Here is a 21,541-nt window from a genome sequence, read left to right on the forward strand (position 1 = left end):
AAATAAAAATAAAAATGAAAATAAGTAAAAGTAAAAATAAAAATAAAAATAAAAATAAAAATAAAAATAAAAATAAAAATGAAAATGAAAATAAAAATAAAAAAATAAAAAAAGAAAATAAAAATAAAAATAAGTAAAAATAAAAATAAAAATAAATAAAAATAAAAATGAAAATAAAAATAAAAATAAATAAAAATAAAAAAAGGAAATAAAAATAAAAATATAAAAATAAAAATGAAGGAAAAATAGGTATTAACATAGAAAATAAAATAAAATTAAAATTAAAATAAATAATAAAAGAGAAAAGCAATAGAAATAATAAAATAAAACGTAAAAATAAAGAACAATAAGTGAAAAAAAAAAAGAACTGAGCGCTGGAGCTGCACTCCTAGAGATAAAGTAGATCCCGCAGCGCTGGGGGGGGGCGGGGGGGGCGGGGGCCGCGGGGCGGGGCCGGGCAGGTGCGGGGCGGGCCGGGCCGGAGGGAGCGGAGGGAGCGGAGGGTCCGCGGGCAGCGGGAGCCGCTCCGGCCATGGGGAACGCGGCCGGCGGCCTGGAGGGGCCGGGGGGGCGCGACCCCCGCCCGCAGGCAGCGGCGCCCCCCGCCGCCGCCCCCCCCATGCCCGGCAGCGCCGAGCTGGAGCAGCGGTTCGAACGCGCCCTGGTGAGCGGGGAGGGGTCCCCACGTCCCAGGGGGGCTCGAGGGGTTGAAGGGAACTTGGGGGCTCCCCCACACCCGGGGGCTCGGGGTGGGGGAACCCCAATATCAGTCTCCCCCTCAGGGGCTGCCCCGCACGGGGGGGGCTCGAGGAGGGAGGTTTGGGGGGGGGGAGACTTGGGGGCTCCCCCACACTGAAGGGCTCGGGGGGACACCCCCCTATCAGTCCCCACCTTGGGGGGCTCCCCCACACTGGCGGGGGGCTCCAAAGGGGAGGTATTGGGGGGGCTCCCCACCCCGGAGGGGGGGTTGGGGGGCTCCCCCACACTGCAGGGCTCGGGGGGTTTTGAGGAGGGAGGTTTGGGGGGGCTCGGGCGGTGCCCCCCACCTTGGACGGGGTCAGGGGGCTCCCCTGCACCGCCAGGCTCGAAGGGAGAGGTTTTGGGGGACTCAAGGAGGGAGGTTTTGGGGGGCTCCCCCACACTGGGGGCTCAGGGGAGCTTTGGGGGGGCTCGAGGAGGGAGGTTTTGGGGGGCTCGGAGGTTCCCCCGCCTCGGGGGGCTCAGGGGGAGCACAGAGCGTGGGAAGTGAGGGGATTTCAGGGTGAATTTTGGGGAGCACGAGGAGCACCCCACGTTGGGAGCAAACCCTGCTGAGTGCTTCATTAGCAGCGGGACCGCCGCTCTCCTTGCTATTATATCTTTATTATTTTAATTACTATCATAACATCTTATCATTGTATTATATTCCTAATGTATTTTATGACGCTTCAGTTGATTATTTCCATGAATCGGTTTATTCTTTTCACAATTTAGTTTATTTCCTTCGTCATTTCGTTTATTAGCTGTAATTATTTAAGCTAGTCCATTTATTATTGCTCCCGTTGGGCCCCTGGTGTGGCTCTGGGGGTCGCGGGGCCTGGGGGTGCCCCGGGGTGCCCCGGCTCGGGGTGTCCTGTGCCGCGGCTCGGAGCAGGTGGCAGGGCCTGAGGCCGGCGTCGTGCCGCAGGCGGCGGGGCTGCGGATGTCCAAGCGCCTTCTCCTCCTCCGCGATGCCTCTCTGCCCAAGGAAAACCATCGGCATCGCTCCGGTTGCGGGGTGAGAAGTGGGTGATGCTGAAACCGCGCCCTTGAACCGCTCGGAGCTGCGTTCGAGCAGATCCCGCTCGCTCCGCTGTGTCCTTGAGCGATGCCGGCTGGCCGTGACCTTCGTGCCGGACGCGGGCCGGCCACGCACGCTCCAGCCCGTATCCGCGTCCTTCCCAAAAACGCTCAGTGATGGAGAGTCGGGACGTAAAAACGCTCCCTGGGTCCCCTGGGAGATGCAGCCCGTTTGCTGATCCCGTGCCGGCGAGAGCTCCCGCCGCTGCTGGTTCACCGGGATCTGTCCGGTGGGATCCAGCATCCGCAGTTTATTTGGAAGCTTTTTTCATCCCGTGGTGTTTATAGGAATGTTACGTGGGGGTGAGCATCGCAGCTGGAGCCACCGCTGCTTCCCTGCTGCCGGCAGCCTCGGCTCCAGCTCAGTGCACGGGGTGGGGAGCCGCATGGGACCCCCAAATCCCAAAGGATGGGGCTTTTCCATCCTGCCGTGGGATGCCCATTGCTGATGGGGAGGTGGCTGTGCTGGGTGCCAGCGCCCGTGATGGCCCCCCAGTGCCATGGCTCCTGGATGCCGTTGGTGGCTCCTGGGTGCCGTTGGTGGCTCCTGGGTGCCGTTGGTGGCTCCTGGGTGCCGTGGTGGTTCCCGGGTGCGGTTGGTGCCGGGAGGGGACGGGAGGCCGGGGACCTCAGGGTGCTGGCGCTGCTGTGAGGCCTCAGGAAACGGCGCCTTCCGCCTGGCTGGGTGGCAGCAGTTGGCAACCCTAAGCCCAAAAAGTGCTCGGGAAAGGGTGAAGTTATGCTCCAGACCCTCACCCACCACCTGAACCTCCTCCATCCTGCGGGAAAGCCCTTTCCAGGGAGTTGGGGGGACCCAGGGAGTTGGGGTTTGGTCGGAAGGGAACTGGGTGTCTTGTGAAATCGGTGTCTGTCCCAATCTCGCTTCCTCCTTGCGCAGGTTCCCTTCCCCCTTTGCACGGCTTGGGGGGGGGCGACGGGACCCCTGGGGGGATGGGGACAGACGATCCCTCCACCCTCCCCCAGCCTAACCACCTGCCTTGATTTGGGATTCGACCTTCTGAGCTCGGGATCAGTGATGGGGTGGGAGCTGAGGGGTTGGGGATCTCCCAGCGGGGCGTGATTTGGATCCAGCACGTTGTCGCGGTTATGGTGATGCCGTGAGGGCTCGTCTGTGCAAACCAGTTTTGTGTGGACGTCCCAAACTGGGAGAGCTGGTGCAGCAAAGCCTGGCAGAGAGGCCACTGGTGGAGTCTGGAGGATCCAAACTCCCACCAGGAAGGGGTTGGATAAACCCACCACATGCCAAAACCCAGGGAATTCAGGTTTATTCCCCAAAAGCTGGCATCGTCCCAGCTAGGGCATTGTGGCAGGTGCCACTTTGGCAGAGCGAAGGGCGGGTTGTCCCAGTGCCAAGTGGCTTGGGTTGTGCCGAGGTGGTTGGTTGGGATGGAGCCGAGGAAGGGGAGCATCTTTGCTGCCAGGATGGGGATGTTCAGATGCTCCTGCTCAGAACAGCTGGGGTTTCTTCTCCTGTTTTCCATTGAGGTAGAAATTAGGAATAAATAAATGACATTGTGAGTCGAGGTGGAGGTGGAGCTGAAGTGGCTGGGAGGGTTTGGCCGAAGCCTTGGATGGTGACTGACGGGGACAGGGCTGCTCCAGCCGGGATGTGTTGCTGGCAATGGCTTTGCTGCTGCTTCTCCCAGGACTTGGAAGAGAGCGTGGCACACGTCACTGCTGCAGATGTTTGCAGATGTGCTCTTGACCCCGGTGGTGGGACTGGTGACCAGCGAGCCCAGCTTGTGGTATTGACCTCAGCTCAACCAGGAAAGAAAACCGGTGCTGGCCTTTCTGCGGGATGAGTCCTCGGGATGGGCCGTGTGCAGTGGCCAGGGCCAGCTGAGAGCTGTGGGGCTGTGGTGGGATGTCCCCACGGGGACAGGGACTCTAGGGAGGAAGGGAAGAGGCCTGTGAGCTGAGAGCTGCTGTATGAGGCTGGATCTGGCCCTGGATGACTTAGGAGAGCATCCTGGTATGAGGATCCCTCTCCTTGGGTGGATCTGGCCTTGGATGACTTAGGAGAGCATCCTGGTGTGAGGATCCCTCTCCTTGGGTGGATCTGGCCCTGGATGACTTAGGAGAGCATCCTGGTGTGAGGATCCCTCTCCTTGGGTGGATCTGGCCTTGGATGACTTAGAAGAGCATCCTGGTGTGAGGATCCCTCTCCCTGGCTGGATCTGGCCCTGGATGACTTAGAAGAGCATCCTGGTGTGAGGATCCCTCTCCTTGGGTGGATCTGGCCTTGGATGACTTAGGAGAGCATCCTGGTGTGGGCAGCAGGCACCCCGCGAGGATGCAGACGCGGTGGCTGGATCAGGCTCCTCTCCCCAGCCTGTGCCGACAGCAGAAGCTGCTTGTTCTTAAAATAGAGCTGAGAGCAGCAGGCGGTAGCGGCTGCCCGGTCCTCAGCTGCTCCTCGCCACCCTCGCAGGGACCTGTGTGCTCCTCCACCGGCACAGATGCAGGGACTCTCGGGTGGGATGAGCATTGCCCAGCGCGAGTCGCTGCACGCTGGGGGCTGCGAGAGCCCCGGTGGGGCTGATCCTGCAGGGTCCCCAGTGCTGAGCCTCGGGAAGAGGCAGGAGGATGGGGCTGGTGGCACTTGGGTTTGCTGGAGGGGTGGTGCTTTGGGGCTGGGCATGCCCCAAACCCCCTTGGGTGGGAGCATCATGCTCGGTGGCCACGAGGGATGAGACATCCCGGGATTGACCTTGGTGGTGTTAGTCCTTCCTGTGGTCGGTGAAAGCCCCTAAACCACCACCCTGGGGCTGCTCTGACTCCTTCCTTGTGGCAGGTAGGCTTGGTACCGTGTGTTCAGACTGCGATGTTCTCCCATGCCACATGGCACCAAAGCTTTCCATGGATGTGCATCCCCCACGTGTCCCAGAAACGACGCCCTCTGGGTTCAGCCTGGTTTTCAATCCAGCCCCTCCGTGTTTTGCAGAGCAGACACTTCCGTAAAGGTTGCTTCGAAATCTTTTACGCTGGGGTTTGGTGCAGAGCTGCTCGCGTGCGGAACAAAAGGGTGCCTGACACCCAAAATAGTTCCCTGCCACCAGCAGCCCCGGCGCAGCGGATGCTGCAAGATGAAAAGGTCTTTTCGTACCGGAAAACGATGTTTGTGCTGCTTCGCCTCCTCCCCACTCTCGGTTTTAGGTGTTGGGTTAAGCCCAGCTCAACCCCGCAGCAAACGCGCCCTGAGCTGGGGGGCCCAGCTGGCTGCACCCCAACAGATCGTGGTGGGGTGGCACAGTGGGACCTCTCTCGTATCTCAGGAGGGTTGGTGGAGAACCTTTGGTGGGTCCCTTTGGCAGCGTAGTGGGCTGTGACGCTGCTGCAGGCTGGGGGGACGATGGGGAAGACCCAAAACCAACATGAGATGGTGGTGCTGGATGACGGGAGGTGGAGTGTGGTCTTCATGGCTCTCCTTGTCCCTCAAGGACAAATAAGATGAAGTCCTTCCACTGTCACCTCCAGGGAGCTTGGCTGCAGCCCCGCATCTCCCAGCAGGATCCACATCCCCTGCCCTGCCCCACACCTCCCACACCCCTGGTTCCCCCAGCCCCAGCAGGAAATGAGAACGGTATTTTTCGTGCTGCCGGCTGATGACGGGGACCACAGCAGAACCACTTCCTCCCCTCAGCACCACGTGTCCTCCTGGAGCCGTGGTGGGACGCAGCCACCACCCAGTTTGTACCGAACCGTACCACATCCTGTCACCCTGCCCAGCCCTGCAGAGCCACCCCTGTAGGGATGTCCCAGCATCGCCCACTCCACCTGTGTACCTGTGGCAGTGACCCCGTGGGAGGTCCTGTCCCATCAATGGTCATATTTATTCCAGGTGGTCCATGTGTGGTCCCTGGAAGAGGTGGCCTATGTGGTGGGTGCCACCGTCCCCTTTCTGCTAACGGATTGTCCCACTGAGGGTGTCGCAGGTGCTCCCGGAGCCCTAGGTGGGGGATTTGGATGTGTGGTCCCTCTTGGCCCAGCCCTGTCCCTTGAGCTGATCCTCCTGGAGGGTCTTATCGATTCCAGGGATGGCAGCTTGGGGACCATGGGGACAGGGCTTCCCAGTGCAGGGGACATCCAGGTGCTGCTGCCACATTACCCGTCCTGAGGTCCATTTGACAGCTCTGGTGCAGCCCCAGCAGCTTCACAATGAGGCTGTTTTTGACCTCGCTGACTCATTTGGCCCTCCCTGCCCAGCTCTCCATGCGAGCCGTCCCCAGGCCACATCCAGCTGAGTGCCGGCTCCTCTCCGCCCATGTCTCCTGGCTTTGGCTTCTTGCAAAAGCAGATCAACAGGTCCTTGGTGGAGGTGGGCACTGAGGTTTCGGCTCCTGCCTGCCACCTCTCCTCTCAGATCTTCTCCTTTGTGCGCAACCAAACCCCTATGAGATGCCTTTTCCCCAAGGATGTGGGTGTCCTATGGGTGCGTGCACCCCACATCACCATCCTCAACACCAGGAGACCTCAAAACTGGAGGTTAAGGGTGACCTGGGGCTGTGCATCACCTCCGCGTGCCATTGTGCCAGCTTGCTTGGGTTCTGTGGGCAAGGAGCTACCTCAGCTCCTCTTTTTCCTCAGGGACCAGATCCTCAAGAAATGGGTCAGGCCATGTGGGTGCCCTGTTACAGGCTCTGCTGGTCATCCTATGTTGTCCCCATCTGTCCCTGAGCACCCCAGAGGCAGGAGCTGCCCCCAGGGCCTCCCGGAGCCCCCGCTGTGGCACACGGAGTGGTTTTGGCAGCTGCCTTGTGCCGTTTGGAGAGCGGAAACCACGTCACATCCTGCTGGGGTGGCCCTGCAGGGGTATGGTGGGGGACAGGGTTGTGCAACGGTGGCATGGAGGGACATGGTGAAACTCAGGCCCTGACATCATGTCTCTAAAGAAACACTGATTTCACCAGCTGGGTTTGTCACGCGCCCATGGGGGCACTCGGAGGTGGCCGTCACCCTGAAGTGTGGCCCAGACGCCTGGGTTCCTCAGCCTTGTCACCAGCCCATGTCCCTGTCCCTCTGCTGGTCTGGGTGGGGCCTGGAGCACTCATGACATGGATGGACTGGTCCAGTTTTTCCTCCTGTCCCCTGCTAACACCCTGTGTTCTCCACCTCTGGGGCAGCCAGGTGGGGATAAAGCTGATAGGTCCATGGCGGGTGGGATGCTGACATGCTAGGGAGAGCAATGTCCCCATCCTCCCACCAATGGGACCTCTGGGATGCCCAGGTGGGGACATGGCTGATGGGTTGGGATGGTGGTGTCCCCATCCTCTCACCAGTGGGACCTCTGGGATGCCCAGGTGGGGACATAGCTGGTGGGTCCGTGGCAGGTGGGATGCTGACACCCCGGGGATGGTGGTGTCCCCATCCTCCTGCCAGTGTTCCCAACCTCCCTCTGGTGTCACCACCATCCCACTGCTGAGGCAGGACACGCGGTGCTGGGCGAGCTGCGGGTGCCACAGCTCTGTGGGGGTTGTTTTTTTTGGGGTGATGTCCAACCTTGACACCCATTACCCTGCAGAACTCCATGAACCTGCCCCCCGACAAGATGCAGCTACTCAACCAGTATGACAACGAGAAGAAGTGGGAGCTCATCTGCGACCAGGTGAGGTCCAGACATCACGATGTCTCCTGTGCTGTCTCTGTCCCCAAGCGCTGACAGGCATCAACCCAGCACATGCTGAATGTTGACATCCGTCTTCGTTAGCGTGACAGCGCCTTATTAACCTCATTAAATATTGATGTGTGACCACCTGCAGTGCAGGAGTGGGGACAGGGGCACCATGGCCCCCACAGGGATGGGATGACCATGCCAGGGGTGGGTGGCCCAGTTTCAGCCTCTCTCCTGGGCTTGTAGGAGCGTTTCCAGGTGAAAAACCCACCATCTGCCTACATCCAGAAGCTGAAGAGCTACTTGGACACGGGTGGTGTAAGCAGGAAGGTGAGGGCTCCCCCTTCCACCCCTTGTCCCCATCCTGGGTTGGGCATGGGGACAGTGCCAATGGCTCTCCTCGTCCTCCAGTTCAAGAGGCGAGTGCAGGAGTCGACACAAGTGCTCCGGGAGCTGGAGATTTCCTTGAGGACCAACTACATCGGGTAAGGAAGGAGGACCTGAGGGTGTCCTTGTCACCCAGCTGCTACTGCTGGCCCCAGCATTGCTGGGGCAGGGACTGTCGTGCTGGTGGCCTCTGGCTATGGAGGTGACAGTGGGATGTAGAGACTGGTGGCCGCATCCTGCTCCTCTGGGGTGGCTTTGATAGGAGGATGGAGGTGCTGAAGCTGCCAGCTGTGCCCTAGGACCACATTGAGTGCACCCTTAGCAAGTTTGCGGATGACGCTAAGCTGGGTGGAAGCGTGGATCTGCTGGAGGGTCGGGAGGCTCCAAAGGGATCTGAACAGGCTGGATCCATGGGCTGAGACCAATGGGATGAGGTTTAACAAGGCCAAATGCCGGGTCCTGCATTTGGGGCACAACAACCCTGAGCAGCTCCAGACTAGGACGAGTCTGGCTGGAAACTGCCTGGAGGAGAGGGACCTGGGGGTGTTGGTTGAACATGAGGCAGCAGTGGCCCAGGTGGCCAAGGCCAATGGCATCTTGGCTTGGATCAGAAACGGTGTGGCCAGCAGGTCCAGGGAGGTTCTTCTCCCTCTGTACTCGTCACTGGTGAGACCGCTCCTCGAATCCTGTGTTCAGTTCTGGGCCCCTCCCCACAAGAAGGATGTTGAGGCTCTGGAGCGAGTCCAGAGAAGAGCAACGAAGCTGGGGAAGGGGCTGGAGAACAAGAGGAGCATCTGAGAGAGCTGGGGGTGTTTAGCCTGGAGAAGAGGAGGCTGAGGGGAGACCTCATTGCTCTCTCCAACTCCCTGAAAGGAGGTTGTAGAGAGGAGGGAGCTGGGCTCTTCTCCCAAGGGACAGGGGACAGGACGAGAGGGAATGGCCTCAAGCTCCACCAGGGGAGGTTCAGGCTGGACATCAGAAAAAAATTTTCACAGAAAGGGTCATTGGGCACTGGCAGAGGCTGCCCAGGGAGGGGGTTGAATCACCTTCCCTGGAGGTGTTTGAGGGACGGGTGGACGAGGTGCTGAGGGACATGGTTTAGTGATTGATGGGAATGGTTGGACTCAGTGATGCAGTGGGTCTTTTCTAACCTGGTGATTCTATGATTCTATGATTTTGGGTCTGCCAGGTGGGCACCAACCTTGTCCCCTGGGTACCCTGGGCCCTGGTGGTGTGGTGGGTCCTGAGCCGTGGGTGTCCATGGTCCCACCACGCAGGGTTGGACTGTCCTGTCCTGGTGGCAGCAGAGGCCATGGGCTCTGTCCCGGGGCCACCAAGAGCCAGGATCACCACAGCACCCACCTGCCTTGGTGAGGTGATGCCACCTTGTGTCCCCAGCATGTCTCACCTGCACTGAGGACCTCTGGCAGGGGTTGATACTGCTGGGCGGGGGGAGAAAGGAGGATGCTGAGGGCTGGTCGAGCCCCCTAACTGCCTGCATCCCCAGCTGGGTCCAGGAGTTCCTCAACGAGGAGAACAAGGGGCTGGACGTGCTGCTGGAGTACCTCGCCTTCGCCCAGTGCTCTGTCGCGTATGTCCCCAGTGGGTCCCCTTCCCCAGGGTGGGATCGGCCTCCCCTGGGACTTGGTGGGGATGGGGGGGTCTTGGGGTGGGGTGGGCTGCTCTCCCCCATCATTGGAGTGGTGGAGCTGAGGATGCTCTATGGTTGGGGTGGAGCAAAGCAACCTCAACGCCTCTATGCCCGCATTCCCAGAGAGGTGGTAGGAGCCCCATCCCTGGAGGTGTTCGGGGCCAGGTTGGATGGGGCTTGGACCAACCGGATCCGGTGGGAGGTGTCCCTGTCCAACTTGATCCAGGGGGTTGGAACTGAATGACCTTTATGGTCCCTTCCAACCCAACCCATTCCATGAGTCTATGAACCCCAGCCCTGAGAACCCCTGTGGGCTGCCTCCCCACGTCGAGGGGACACATCTCACCCTTCCCTGTGTTCTTGTGGGCCACCAGGTACGACATGGAGAGTGCCGAGAACGGTAGCCCAGGCTCTGACAAGGGCAAGGTCCTGGAGCGGTCGCTGGAGGACCTGAGCAAAAGCAACTCCTCCTCGCCCACCCAGGGCGCCTCCAAAATGCGGCAACTCACTGTCAGGTAACGCATGGTCCTGTGTCCTCACCCTGTCCCTGCGCTCTGCCTCGCTGCACCCCTGGCTGCGCCGTGCTCGGAGAGGGGCTAGGTGGGGACATGCAAGCCTGGTCCTAAAAACACGTCCCCAGCGCTGGTCTTGGGGGGACAAAGCCGTGTCCCCATGTGTGTGAACCTGCCAGGAGCTGGGCTGGCTCAACCCCCCAGCCTGGTGCCACCAACCATCATGAGATGCTCTGGGGAGAACCCATAAACAAAAATTGGAGATGCTTGAGGTTTTAGGGGAGCAAAATCGCACCCCCTGGGTCCAAACCGGGGTGGAGGAACGGGCCTGCGTCCCCTGAGCCGGTGCTGGTGGCCGGTGGCTCGTGCTTGGTGTCCCTCGCCTCGCAGCCCCTTCTAACCCTGCTCTTCTCTTGCACGCTGCCGGGGACGCGCTGACGGTAGGTGACGGGGCCGGGACACTGGCGTGATGGGGACCCCGCCGCGGGCACCGGCGTTGGGGACGGTGCCTTTGGGACGTCCCCGGTGGGCAGGGGGGTTCCCAGGGGACACCCTGGGAGCCGTAATGTGGCACCTTTGGGGACTGCGGGGTCCCTCGCCGCCTGCCAGCAGCTCCGGAGGAGTCTGGGTGTCCCCAGCAGCCGCAGGGACAGGTCAGGAGTGACGTGGCATCCACGGGGGTCCCAGCCCTCGTGTCCCCACCCGTGTCCCCAAGCTGGGTGTCCCAGGGGCTTCGCGGGAGCCCCGTTTCTCCCTCCTGTCCTGCAGGCTCTAACGTGCCTCCAGCTGCTGCCTCTCGAACCAGCACATCCACACCCTCCTCCGCCACATCCACCCCAGCGTCCCCTGCAGCGCCCTGGGCAGCGATGGGGACAGTAGCCCCAGGTCACCTGGCACCTCCTGCCCGCCCCGGTGAGCCTCCGCGACCACCCGGGCCACCCCATCTCCATCCCACCATCACACCACCACCTCCAGGGCTTGTAGATGGGAATGAATGTGGGGGGGTCTCTCTCATGGAGTCGCAACCGCCTGGGTCCCCTGGTGTCCCCACCACGGCTGCCGCCCCCCACGCGCTGCCCCCTCCCTGCTTGCGCTGCGCCCTCCCCACCGCGCCCCGACCCCGCTCAGCCGCCCTCTCGCCCGCCCAGGCTGAACCCCTCGCACAGCAGGAAGGCGCTGAGGAACTCCCGCCTCGTCAGCCAGAAGGACGACGTCCACCTCTGCATCATGTGTCTCCGAGCCATCATGAACTACCAGGTGGGAGAGGGCAGCGTCCTCCGGGACCCACCTGGGGCTCCCCAGATGTCTCCAGCCCCTGTGGACTTCAGGGTGAAGGTTTGGGGTGGGACCCTTTCTTCATCCACTTGCTCCGAGTTGTCTTCACTCAATGTGGGACCGTTGTGTCCCCAAGGGCTTCTAAGCCACCATACTGTCCCCAGTGGTGACTTCTGAGCTACTATGCTGTTCTCAACCTCTTGTCTGGTGGGGACGTAGCATGGGGATGTCCCAAGGTCCTGGAGCACCCCTGGGGTGGGGACAGGAGGACACACAACCCCATTAATGGTTCTTTCCTGCCCAAGTCTGGCTTCAGCCTGGTGATGAACCACCCAGCCTGCGTCAACGAGATCACCCTGAGCCTCAACAACAAGAACGCCAGGTAGGACCCATCCCCTGCCCCCCATCCCCTGCTCCTCGCCCACCCCACAGCCCTGACCCCCTCGCACCCCGTGTCTCTGCAGGACCAAGGCGCTGGTGCTGGAGCTGCTGGCTGCTGTCTGTCTGGTCCGAGGTGGCCACGACATCATCCTGGCCGCCTTCGACAACTTCAAGGAGGTGAGTCCCCAGCAGGGATGTGCGATCCCCACTCTGATGCCCGTGCTCTGGTTGGGTTCGTGCCTCAGTTTCCCTGTGGGTGGCAGAGCTCTGCATCATCGGGCCATTGGCCATCCTGAAAATGGCCATCCCGTGACTTGGTTGGGGATGCTCCAGCCACTGGCCTTGGTGTCCCCGTGCCGGCACGTGTCCCAGCTGGACACCAGGCAGCAGCAGGCAGGGCTGGGCTGGTGTCACTGTTGGGTTCCTCCTGCCCTGCCACCCACCCGGGGTGCCCATCCTGGTTGTGTCCCTCCTGGTCCTCAGCCCCCTGCTCCCACCCCAGGTCTGCGGGGAGAAGAACCGCTTCGAGAAGCTGATGGAGTATTTCCGAAACGAGGACACCAACATCGACTTCATGGTGAGGGGCTGGTGAGGCCGGTGCTCTGCTGTCCCCAGGGCACCGTGTCCCCAGGGGTTGCCAAGCCACCAGGCTGTCCCTGGGGTGCCATGTCCTAAGGGCTGTCAAGCCATTGTGCTGTCCCCAGGGCTTTTTGTTGCCAGGAGCTGCTGGTCCATCCCCAGGGTTCTGTGTCCCAAGGACTGTCAAGCCACCATGGTGTCCCCAAACCATTGTGTCCCTAGGCATTACTGAGCCACTGTGCTGTCCCCAGGTCATCATGTCCCCAAGTGCTGCTGAGCCACTGTGCTGTCGCCAAACCATCATGTCCCCAGGGGCTAGTGAAGCCACCATGCTGTCCCCAAACCATCGTGTTCCCAAGCCATCATGTCCCCAGGTGCTGCTGAGCCACCGTGTTGTCCCCAGAGCATCATGTCCCCAAGCGCTGCTGAGCCATCAGACCTTCACCAGGTCCCCATGTCCCCAAGGGCTTCTGAGTCACCAAGCTGAGCCATCAGACCTTCACCGGGTCCCCACATCCCCAGGGCTGTGACACCACCATGCGTTCCCCAGGGATGCTGTGTCCCTGAGGGCCACCGATCCAGTGCACAGTCCCCAGGGCACAATGTCCCCAAGGGCTCCTGGGCCACCATGCCCGTGCTGAGCCTGTGCCCGTCCCGCAGGTGGCCTGCATGCAGTTCATCAACATCGTGGTGCACTCGGTGGAGAACATGAACTTCCGCGTCTTCCTGCAGTACGAGTTCACCCACCTGGGGCTGGATCACTACCTGGAGGTGGGTTCTGCTGCGCCACCTCGGTGCTGAGTGCCCGCTGCCGGGTGGGTGCTGGGGGGTGACCGCTGGCTGTGACGGTGCCACCGGCTGTCCCACGGCAGAGCCTGCGTCTCACCGAGAGCGACAAGCTGCAGGTGCAGATCCAAGCCTACCTGGACAACGTCTTTGACGTGGGGGCCATGCTGGAGGACTCGGAGACCAAGACGGCCGTGCTGGAGCACATGGAGGAGCTGCAGGAGCACGTCAACCAGGTGGGACGTGGGCGCGTGGGCAGGAGCTGCTGACGCAAGCTGTGAGGGGAGGACGGGGATGGGGCTGAGCGACATCGCCTCATCCTCCGCAGTTGACGGAGAAGCTGCAGGATGCGGAGAACGACTCCATGGCCAAGATAGCGGAGCTGGAGAAGCAGCTGAGCCAGGCGCGGCGAGAGCTGGAGGCGCTGCGGGTGAGCACCCCTGGGGGCTGCGATGCTGCGGGAAGGGATGGGTGCTGGTGGAACCAGGGTCTTGGGGGCGCGAGGAGGACACCGGTGATGTGCTAGGGGTTGTCACCCTGCAGGAGCAGCTGAGCCCACCACGGCCACCCAGCCCGCCGGCCCCGCAGCCCCAGGAATGTTACCGGCTGGCGCTAGAGCGACGGCTGGTGGAGCTGGAGGAGAAGGGGTTGGTGCAGATCCTGCGTGGGCCCGATGGAGATGTCGCCATCGAAATTGTCCCCGTCGTCATAGAAACCCCGGCAGCCCCCGTGGTTACTGGAGAGGCCACCACCACTGGCACTGCCACCGGCACAGGTACCCGGGAAGGTGGCAGCCTGTGAAGTCCCCTTCCTGGTGGGGACGCTTGGAACTGACGGGTGGCAGCGTGTGTCTGGGCAGGGAAACTGAGGCAGAGGTGTGGGGGTCATAGAATCACAGGATGGTTTGGGTTGGAGGGGACCTCAAAGCCCATCCAGTCCCACCCTCTGCCATGGGCAGGGACACCTCCCACTGGATCAGGGGCTCCAAGCCCCATCCAACCTGACCTTGAACGCCTCCAGGGATGGGGCAGCCACCACTGCTCTGGGCAACCTGGGCCAGGGCCTCCCCACCCTCAGTGTGAGGAATTTCTTCTTAATGTCTAATGTAAATTCTCCCCCCTGCAATTTAAAGCCATTCCTCCTCGTGCTGTCACTCCAGGCCCTTGGAAAGACCCCCTCCCCAGCTTTCCTGGAGCCTCTTCCAGCACTGGAAGCTGCTCTAAGGTCTCCCTGGAGCCTTCTCTTTCCCAGGCTGAACAACCCCAACTCTCTCAGCCTGTCCTTGTGCTGGAGGTGCTTCGGCCCTTGGATCATCTCTGTGGCCTTCTCTGGACCTCTTCCAACAGATCCCCAGCACAGGAAGGACATGGATCTGTTGGAGCGAGTCCAGAGGAGGCCATGGAGATGATCTGAGGGCTGTAGCACCTCCCGTACGAGGACAGGCTGAGGGAATTGGGGTTGCACAGCCTGATGGGATGTGCCCAGGGACACAAAGTCACTTGGTGGCAGAGGGGCTGTGATGGTGGCACCGTGTCCTGCTGTGCCACCACCTCACCCACATCTTCTTTCCATTGCAGATGCTCCATCACCGTCTTCCCCGCCAGCGCCTGCCCCACTTCTGCCGCCCCCTCCTCCTCCTCCGCCACTGCCGGGGGCTGAGCCCGTCCCCCCACCACCCCCTGCGCCCCCGCTGCCTGCAGGCACCGGCCCCCCACCAGCCCCTCCACTCCCAGGTGTCCCCGTGCCACCCCCGCCACCCCTGGGGGGGCCGGGGACCCCCATACCACCCCCTCCACCACCTCCACCCCTCGGTGGGGACCCTCCAGCCGGGCCGGTGGCCCCTCCTGCTGCCAGTGGTGCCGGTGAGTGTGAACATTGCTCGGGCAAGGGCTGGGGACACCCTGGGGTGGGATTGGGACCACCCACCCTGTGATGTGTCCCCACCTCCCTGTCACCCCACAGTGAAGGTGAAGAAGCCGATCCAGACCAAGTTCCGCATGCCTGTCTTCAACTGGGTGGCGCTGAAGCCAAGCCAGATCGATGGCACCGTCTTCAACGAGCTCAACGATGAGAAGGTGCTGCAGGTGAGGACACGGGGAGGCCTGGGGGACTGGGCCACCACCCCAGTCCACGCGGTGCCCACACTGAAGTTGCCTCTGTGCCCACCTTGTACCCATCTGTGGTGTCACATGGCTGCTAGAGGAGCTGGAGGTCGGAGCAGCTCCTAGGTGCCATGGAGAGGGACATCATGGGATCTGCCATGCTTCTCCCATCACTCTTTGTCCCCTCAACTTGTCCTTATTCCCTTTCTCCTTCTTCGTCCTCACATCTTGTCCGTATCTCCTTCCTCATCTTTGTCTTCTGGTCCCCTCATCGCTATCCCCTCGCCCCATCTTCACCCCTTCAACTTGGCCTCATCCTCTTGCCCTGTCTTCATCTTCTTGCCCCTTTCTCTCTTGTCCTGCTCCTCTGTCCCCATCCTCGTCCCTGATGTCCCTGCATCACCTCCCTGCTGTGCCCTCAGCCCTGTTTCCCCGCAGGAGCTCGACATGAGTGACTTTGAGGAGCACTTCAAGACCAAGGCACAAGGCCCCAGCTTGGACATCAGTGCCCTCAAGGTGAAGGCCACTCAGAAGGCTCCCAGCAAGGTCACCCTCATGGAGTCCAACAGAGCCAAGAACTTGGCCATCACCCTCCGCAAGGGCGGCCGCAGCGTCCAGGACATCTGCACGGCCATTGAGACGTGAGTGTCCCCTCTCTGGTGGGAGCAGGCCAGGAGAAGGTCAGCCACGAGCCCAGCTGTGCTGAGGAGTTGGAATGGCAGAAGGTGCAGGAGATGTGGGGATTGAGGGATCCAAGGACCAGATATGGAGATGGAGGGATGCAGGGACCAGATATGGAGATGGAGGGTGCAGGGACCAGATATGGAGATGGAGGGAAGATGGGAAGCAGCTATGGAGATGGAGGGATGTGGGGACCAGAGGGGACAGAGAAAGATGGGAACCAGCCATGGGTGATGGGGGCGCTGAGGGGCCTGCTGCAGGGTCTGACTGTGCTGGGGGTCTCCACCACCCGCAGATACGACCAGCAAGCCCTGAGCCTTGACTTTCTGGAGCTGCTGCTGCGCTTCCTCCCCACCGAGTATGAGCGGACGCTCATTGGGAAGTTTGAGCGGGAGCAGAAGCCACTGGAGGAGCTCTCGGACGAGGACCAGTTCATGATCCGCTTCAGCAAGATCCCGCGCCTGGCCGAGCGCATGAACGTCATGATCTTCCTGGGCAACTTCAACGACACGGCCCAGCTGCTGATGCCGGTGGGTGTTGGGGGACAGGGGGTGACTGTGGGGGGGCGAGGAGGTGGCATCCCCAGGGAGACTCTGATGCTTCTCCTCCCACCTGCAGCAACTCAATGCCATCATCGCCGCCTCCATGTCCCTCAAGGCCTCCAGCAAACTGCGCAACATCCTCGAGGTGAGGACCCAGGGGTGCGGTGGCCCTGATGGGGGGACGTCGGAGTGGGAGGGGTGCAGGCAGGGTGCCCCATCCCTGCTGGGTTGTGTCCCTGATCTGCTGGGTCTCCACAGATTGTCCTGGCCTTCGGCAACTACATGAACAGCAGCAAGCGTGGGGCAGCCTACGGCTTCCGACTGCAGAGCCTCGATGCGGTAGGGGGGAGCGGGGCTGCGTGAGGTGTGGGGACATGGGGACCAGCTGGGGACCAGCCTCAGGGAGGGACACTGGGACTGGCTGGAGGGACTGGGGAACCTGCTGTGGGGATAGAGGGATGCAGGGATGATCTATAGCGTTTGGAGAGGCATGGGGGGCAGCTAGAGGGATGCAGAGAGCAGTCGTGTGGACACAGGGACACAGGAATCAGCTGTGGGAATAGAGGAGTGAAAAGGCCATCTGTAGGGTTGGAGAGGCATGAGGAGGAGCTGAAGGGATGGAGAGACTCAGGAACTGGCTGTGGGATTGGAAGGATGCAGGTAACAGATACGGCGAGACTGAGGGATGCAGGGACCAGACATGGGGATGGAGGGATGCAGGGATCAGCTGTGGGTAGGAAGAAGGATGGGAACAAACCATGGAGATGGAGAGATGTAGGGGCCAGATGGGGAGAGATGGAGGGATGCAGGAACCAGCCGTGGGGATGCAGGGGCCGTATGGGGAGAGACGGAGAAATGTGGGGACCGGATGGAGGGATGGAGGGAAGATGGGAACCAGCCATGGAGATGGATGGACACAAAGGCCAACCGTGGGGATGGAGGGATGCAGGAGCCAGCGGCAGGGATGGAGGGATGCGGGGATCAGACAGGGAGAGATGGGGGAATGTGGGGATCAGCTGTGGGGATGAGGGGATGCAGAACCAGCTGTGAGGATGGGGGGGTTGAAGAACCAGCCATGGGGATGGGGGGATACAGAACCAGCTGAGAGGATAGGGGGCCACCAGAGCTTGCCCGGAGCAGGGGTGAGGTGGGGCGGTGGGATGTGGGTCGGGGCTGACATCGCTCTCTTCCAGCTGCTGGAGATGAAGTCAACAGACCGCAAGCAAACGCTGCTGCACTACCTGGTGCGAGTGATCACGGAGAAGTACCCCGAGCTGACCGGCTTCCACACGGAGCTGCACTTCCTTGACAAGGCGGGCGCAGGTAGTGCCCGCGGGACCGGACTGGGGGTCAGGGCAGGGCTGCAGCCCCGACACGGGGCCTCTCCAAGCCTGCCCTGACCCCGATGCTGGACACTGTTCACTCTCTCCACAGTGTCCCTGGACAGCGTGTTACAGGACGTGCGGAGCCTGCAGCAGGGCATGGAGCTGACCCGCAAGGAATTCATGCGGCAGGACGACAGCCCCGTGCTCAAGGAGTTCCTCAAGGTCAACTCGGAGGTGATGGAGAAGCTGCAGGCCGACAGCAAAACCGCCAAGGTGGGTGCTGGGGGTAGCACGAGGTCACAAGACAGGACTGGGCTCCCCCTTTCCTGCATGGAGACACTCCAGGCTGCTCTCTGCTCACACCTCTGCCCCACGGGAGAGGCTCCGGGTGAGATGTGGGTCCAGCAGGAGCAGGGGCGCTATGGAGGGGGATGCCGAGGTGGGAGAGGCTGGGAGGTGGCCGTGAGCTCAGGGTGTCTCTGCCTGCAGGAGGCGTACGAGTCGGCCGTGGAGTACTTCGGAGAGAACCCCAAGACCTGTCCCCCCACCACCTTCTTCCCCATGTTCATGCGCTTCATCAGAGCCTACAAGGTAAGGAGGGGGCGGGGTGTGCCCTCCAGGGGCTGGAGGGGTTGTGGGGCACGGGAGGGCTTGACCCCCACTTTGGGGTAACCAGCGAAAGCCACACACGAGGCTGGGGTCTCGTGGGGCAGAGAGAGCTCAGCGCTGCCCTTCAGGGAGGTCAGAGGTGCTGTAGTTGGGCTGAGTGAGGAGATTCCGAGGGGAGGAAGGGGGGCTGTGCTCCTCAGAACCCCTTTGCTCAGCACACCCTCCCTGCTCTTTCCCAAGAAAGCAGAGCAGGACATCGAGCTGTGGAAGAAACAAGAGGCCGCGGCCAAAGAGGCAGAATCCGGCTCCCCCGGCAGCGAGGAGCGGCCCGAGGTGAAGTTGTCCCTCATGTCTTGTCCCTGTGGGGCAGCCTCGAGTGGGCTGCGTGGTGCCGAAGGGCAAAGTGGGTCGTGGGGAGGGCGAGCTGTGCGTGGAGCACAGATGGAGGCGCCTCATCTCCCTTGGGGTGCGGTGGGAGGCCGTGTCGTTCACCCCGCGCTGTCCCCAACTGCAGCTGCCCATCCAGAGAGCCAAGCGGCAGCAGATGGACATGATCGCCGAGCTGAAGAAGAAGCAGATGGTGAAGGAGCCGCTTATCTACGAAGGAAAAGATGGAGCCATCGAGGACATTATTTCAGGTGAGAGATCATCCCAGGTGAGCGGCCAGGCATCCCACCTGCAGCAGACCCAGCGCTCGGTGCCTGTGGGGAGGCTCTCGGTGCTGGGGGGCTGTGTGGGATTGTCCCAACCAGGAGCTGGAGAGCTACCAAGCTCCATCATGGGGTCCAAACCCACCTCTAGCATCTTCCCATCCAACACAGCCAAGCTGTTGAGTGCTCTCTGCCCTGTCTCATAGCTCTTCCTCCTCTTCTGCTTCTTCCTCCTCCCTCTTCCTCCTCCTTGCTCTCTCTGGATCGCTCTGCTCAGCTCTGAAAACCGTTCCTTTCACGGCTCGGACGGGCAAGCGCTCGTCCCGGCTCTTCTGCGACGTGAGCTTCAACGAGGAGAGTCCTCTGTAGGTAACGTGGGGCAGCCGGGCTTGGGGCTGGGGTGCAGGCAGGGGCTGCCAGGCTTTGCCTCCCTCTTGGGTTCCTTGGCCCGTCATCACCTCTGGCTGCGTGGTGGACCAGCCAAACTCTGCCCCAGGCTCCAAGCCACCCTGGGGCACCACAGCGTCACCCCCAGCCCCACGGACGGTGCTGGGCTCCGAGAGAGCCGAGGGAGGAGGGGTCCCTAGGCTGTGGGCAGCTGCTGCTCCTCCTGTCTCAGTGTGGTTGGCTTCTCCCAAGCATCCTCGTCCCCAGACTCGGTGCCTCCTGGGATGGTGCTCACCAGCCTCTGCGCTCTCTCCCCCTGCAGATCTGCGGAACAACCCTTACCGGCGCGCAGACAAGGGCCGCGGCAGCGCCAAGAAACGAGCCGCGGGGCAGAGCCTGCAGGCGACGCCGGACATCTCGCTGTGACCCGTGCCGGCCCTGCAGCCGCCAGGACAAGGGCAGGACCATCCTCCCACCGCAGATGGGACCGCTGGACATCAGCCCGCAGGCTCAGGACAACCCAGCGGGGAGGGCAGTGCCTGCTCCCAGCCTCTCCAGCCGCTTAGCTGCTCCCACCCTGCATGCCCTCGCGTCCGGCGCGGGGATCCCCCAGCGCTTGCTTCGCGATGCCTCTGAGCTCCTCTCCAGGCTGGCAGCGCTGGGGGATCCCCCTGGGAACAGGCAGGGAGGGGGGAGCGCAGAATGGGCTCCGATTTGTCCTGGGAGGAGAAGAGGAGCCCCGCCAGCCCCGCCGCCGAGCTGCTCCCCTGCACACCCAGCCCGGGGCCAGCCCTGCGCGCTGCCCTGCCCGACTCCAGCTCGCTGGTGCCTTCGATTTCCCACCAGCCCTTGGAGAGCCGTGTTCTCCTCCACTGCAGAGCAAGCAGGCACGGGCTGTGCCTCTTTTCCTGTGCTGCAAAAATCCCACCCTGGGCACTTGCCGTACCCCAGGCGCTGGCAGGGGTGCTATTTTACAGCGATTTTATGTCTTCCTTAAAATATCTGTGCGCTATGGTAGCAGGGACTGGAACACCCAGACACAGGGTCTCACCAGGATCCTGAGGCTCCTCCGAGTCTGCTCCTCGCTGCAGGGGAGGCTCTGCAGCTGCCACCACCAGCAGCCGGGGCGAGGATTTGCTATCCGAACTCTGGTATCCAACCGCCCTCCCGCATCCCAGCATCCGCTGCCGGAGCTGGAGCCTCTCGGAGCCAACAGCGACCGTTGGCGCTGGGGGAGCGCGAGGCTGCTCTGCGTTACGCGGGATGCGAGATGCAGCGGGTGCTCAGCGGAGAGGCCAGAGCGCTGCACAAGCCTCCACATAAAGCACTGGAATTTCATTCTTCCCCTGCCCTGCTGCTGCTCAGTAAATCCGACCCGTGCACCATCACCACTAACCTGTCCAAGCGGCCCCTGCTCGCCCTGTGGACGCTGCTCGCTTGCCCCAGCTTCAGGCCCAGGGCGCGTCCTCGCTGCTCGCTGCGGCGGCTGCTTCTGCTGTAATTACACCGCTAAGCGCCAGCTCGGCTCCGTATCGCACACACGCTCGACAGGGAGGGACGGGAAATGAATGTGTAACTTATAAATGCCTTTAAGCCAGAGATGTAAAACATTAACTGCTAATTTGTATACATTATTTTTATATACAGAAGGCCTGTTTAATCTAAAGCAGAACTGGTAATAAAACCACTCTAAGGACAACGCCCTCGTCTGTGAGAAGGGGGGAAGCTTTGCTTGGCGGGGGCGGCGATAGTGGGAGAGATGGAGGGATCATAGAATCACATCATAGAATCACAGGATGGTTTGGGTTGGAAGGGGACCTCAAAGCCCACCCAGTTCCACCCCTGCCATGGGCAGGGACACCTCCCACTGGATCCGGTTGCTCCAAGCCCCATCCAACCTGGCCTTGAACCCCTCCAGGGATGGGGCAGCCACCCCTGCTCTGGGCAACCTGGGCCAGGGCCTCCCCAGCCTCACAGGAAAAATTTCTTCCCGAGATCCCCTCCCAATCCTCCCTCTTTCAGCTGGGAACTGTTCCCCTTGGCCTGTCCCTGCGCTCCCTGATCGAGAGCCCCTCCCCAGCTCTCCTGGAGCCCCTGCAGGATGAGCTGCTGCTTGGTGCTCTGCTGTGTGATCTCCTGCATAAGGAACAGTGGCCAGGAGTGGTGACCATGCTTCTTGGAACATCTTGAAGTGGAAGATGTATTTCTGATTTGCCCATGAGCT

The 21,541-nt window shown here is 61.2% G+C and overlaps 1 protein-coding gene across 7 annotated transcripts; it reads left to right on the top strand.

Annotated features, from left to right (window-relative positions):
- Positions 1-498: 498 nt before the first annotated feature.
- FMNL1 (formin like 1) lies at positions 499-21,016 on the top strand. Of its 7 annotated transcripts, XM_069877115.1 has the most exons (28): positions 499-664; positions 7,361-7,444; positions 7,697-7,780; positions 7,862-7,935; positions 9,345-9,428; positions 9,863-10,003; positions 10,787-10,912; positions 11,149-11,257; positions 11,581-11,657; positions 11,740-11,833; positions 12,159-12,233; positions 12,896-13,006; positions 13,108-13,257; positions 13,350-13,451; positions 13,565-13,796; positions 14,599-14,883; positions 14,984-15,105; positions 15,562-15,764; positions 16,100-16,334; positions 16,423-16,491; positions 16,605-16,685; positions 17,540-17,669; positions 17,781-17,944; positions 18,161-18,262; positions 18,521-18,613; positions 18,795-18,918; positions 19,208-19,299; positions 19,640-21,016. In XM_069877115.1, the coding sequence occupies exons 1-27, from the start codon at positions 533-535 to the stop codon at positions 19,297-19,299; spliced, it is 3,375 nt and encodes a 1,124-aa protein (XP_069733216.1). In that variant the 5' UTR covers positions 499-532; the 3' UTR covers positions 19,640-21,016. The 7 variants fall into 7 exon arrangements, with proteins under 7 accessions (XP_069733216.1, XP_069733211.1, XP_069733212.1 ...); XM_069877110.1 differs by having other exon boundaries at positions 7,697-7,935; XM_069877111.1 differs by lacking the exon at positions 19,208-19,299.
- Positions 21,017-21,541: the final 525 nt, after the last annotated feature.

This window comes from Phaenicophaeus curvirostris, chromosome 26 (assembly GCF_032191515.1).
Source record: "Phaenicophaeus curvirostris isolate KB17595 chromosome 26, BPBGC_Pcur_1.0, whole genome shotgun sequence".
Lineage (NCBI taxonomy): Eukaryota > Metazoa > Chordata > Aves > Cuculiformes > Cuculidae > Phaenicophaeus > Phaenicophaeus curvirostris.

What these genes read in the sequence shown, in the direction of transcription:
- FMNL1 (XM_069877109.1), top strand. Translation starts at nt 533, where the DNA reads ATGGGGAACGCGGCCGGCGGCCTGGAGGGGCCGGGGGGGCGCGACCCC. An exon ending in TGGCACTGCCACCGGCACAG is followed by an intron (nt 13,797 to 14,598) that starts GTACCCGGGAAG and finishes TTTCCATTGCAG; the next exon opens with ATGCTCCATCACCGTCTTCC. An exon ending in ATCTGCACGGCCATTGAGAC is followed by an intron (nt 15,765 to 16,099) that starts GTGAGTGTCCCC and finishes CACCACCCGCAG; the next exon opens with ATACGACCAGCAAGCCCTGA.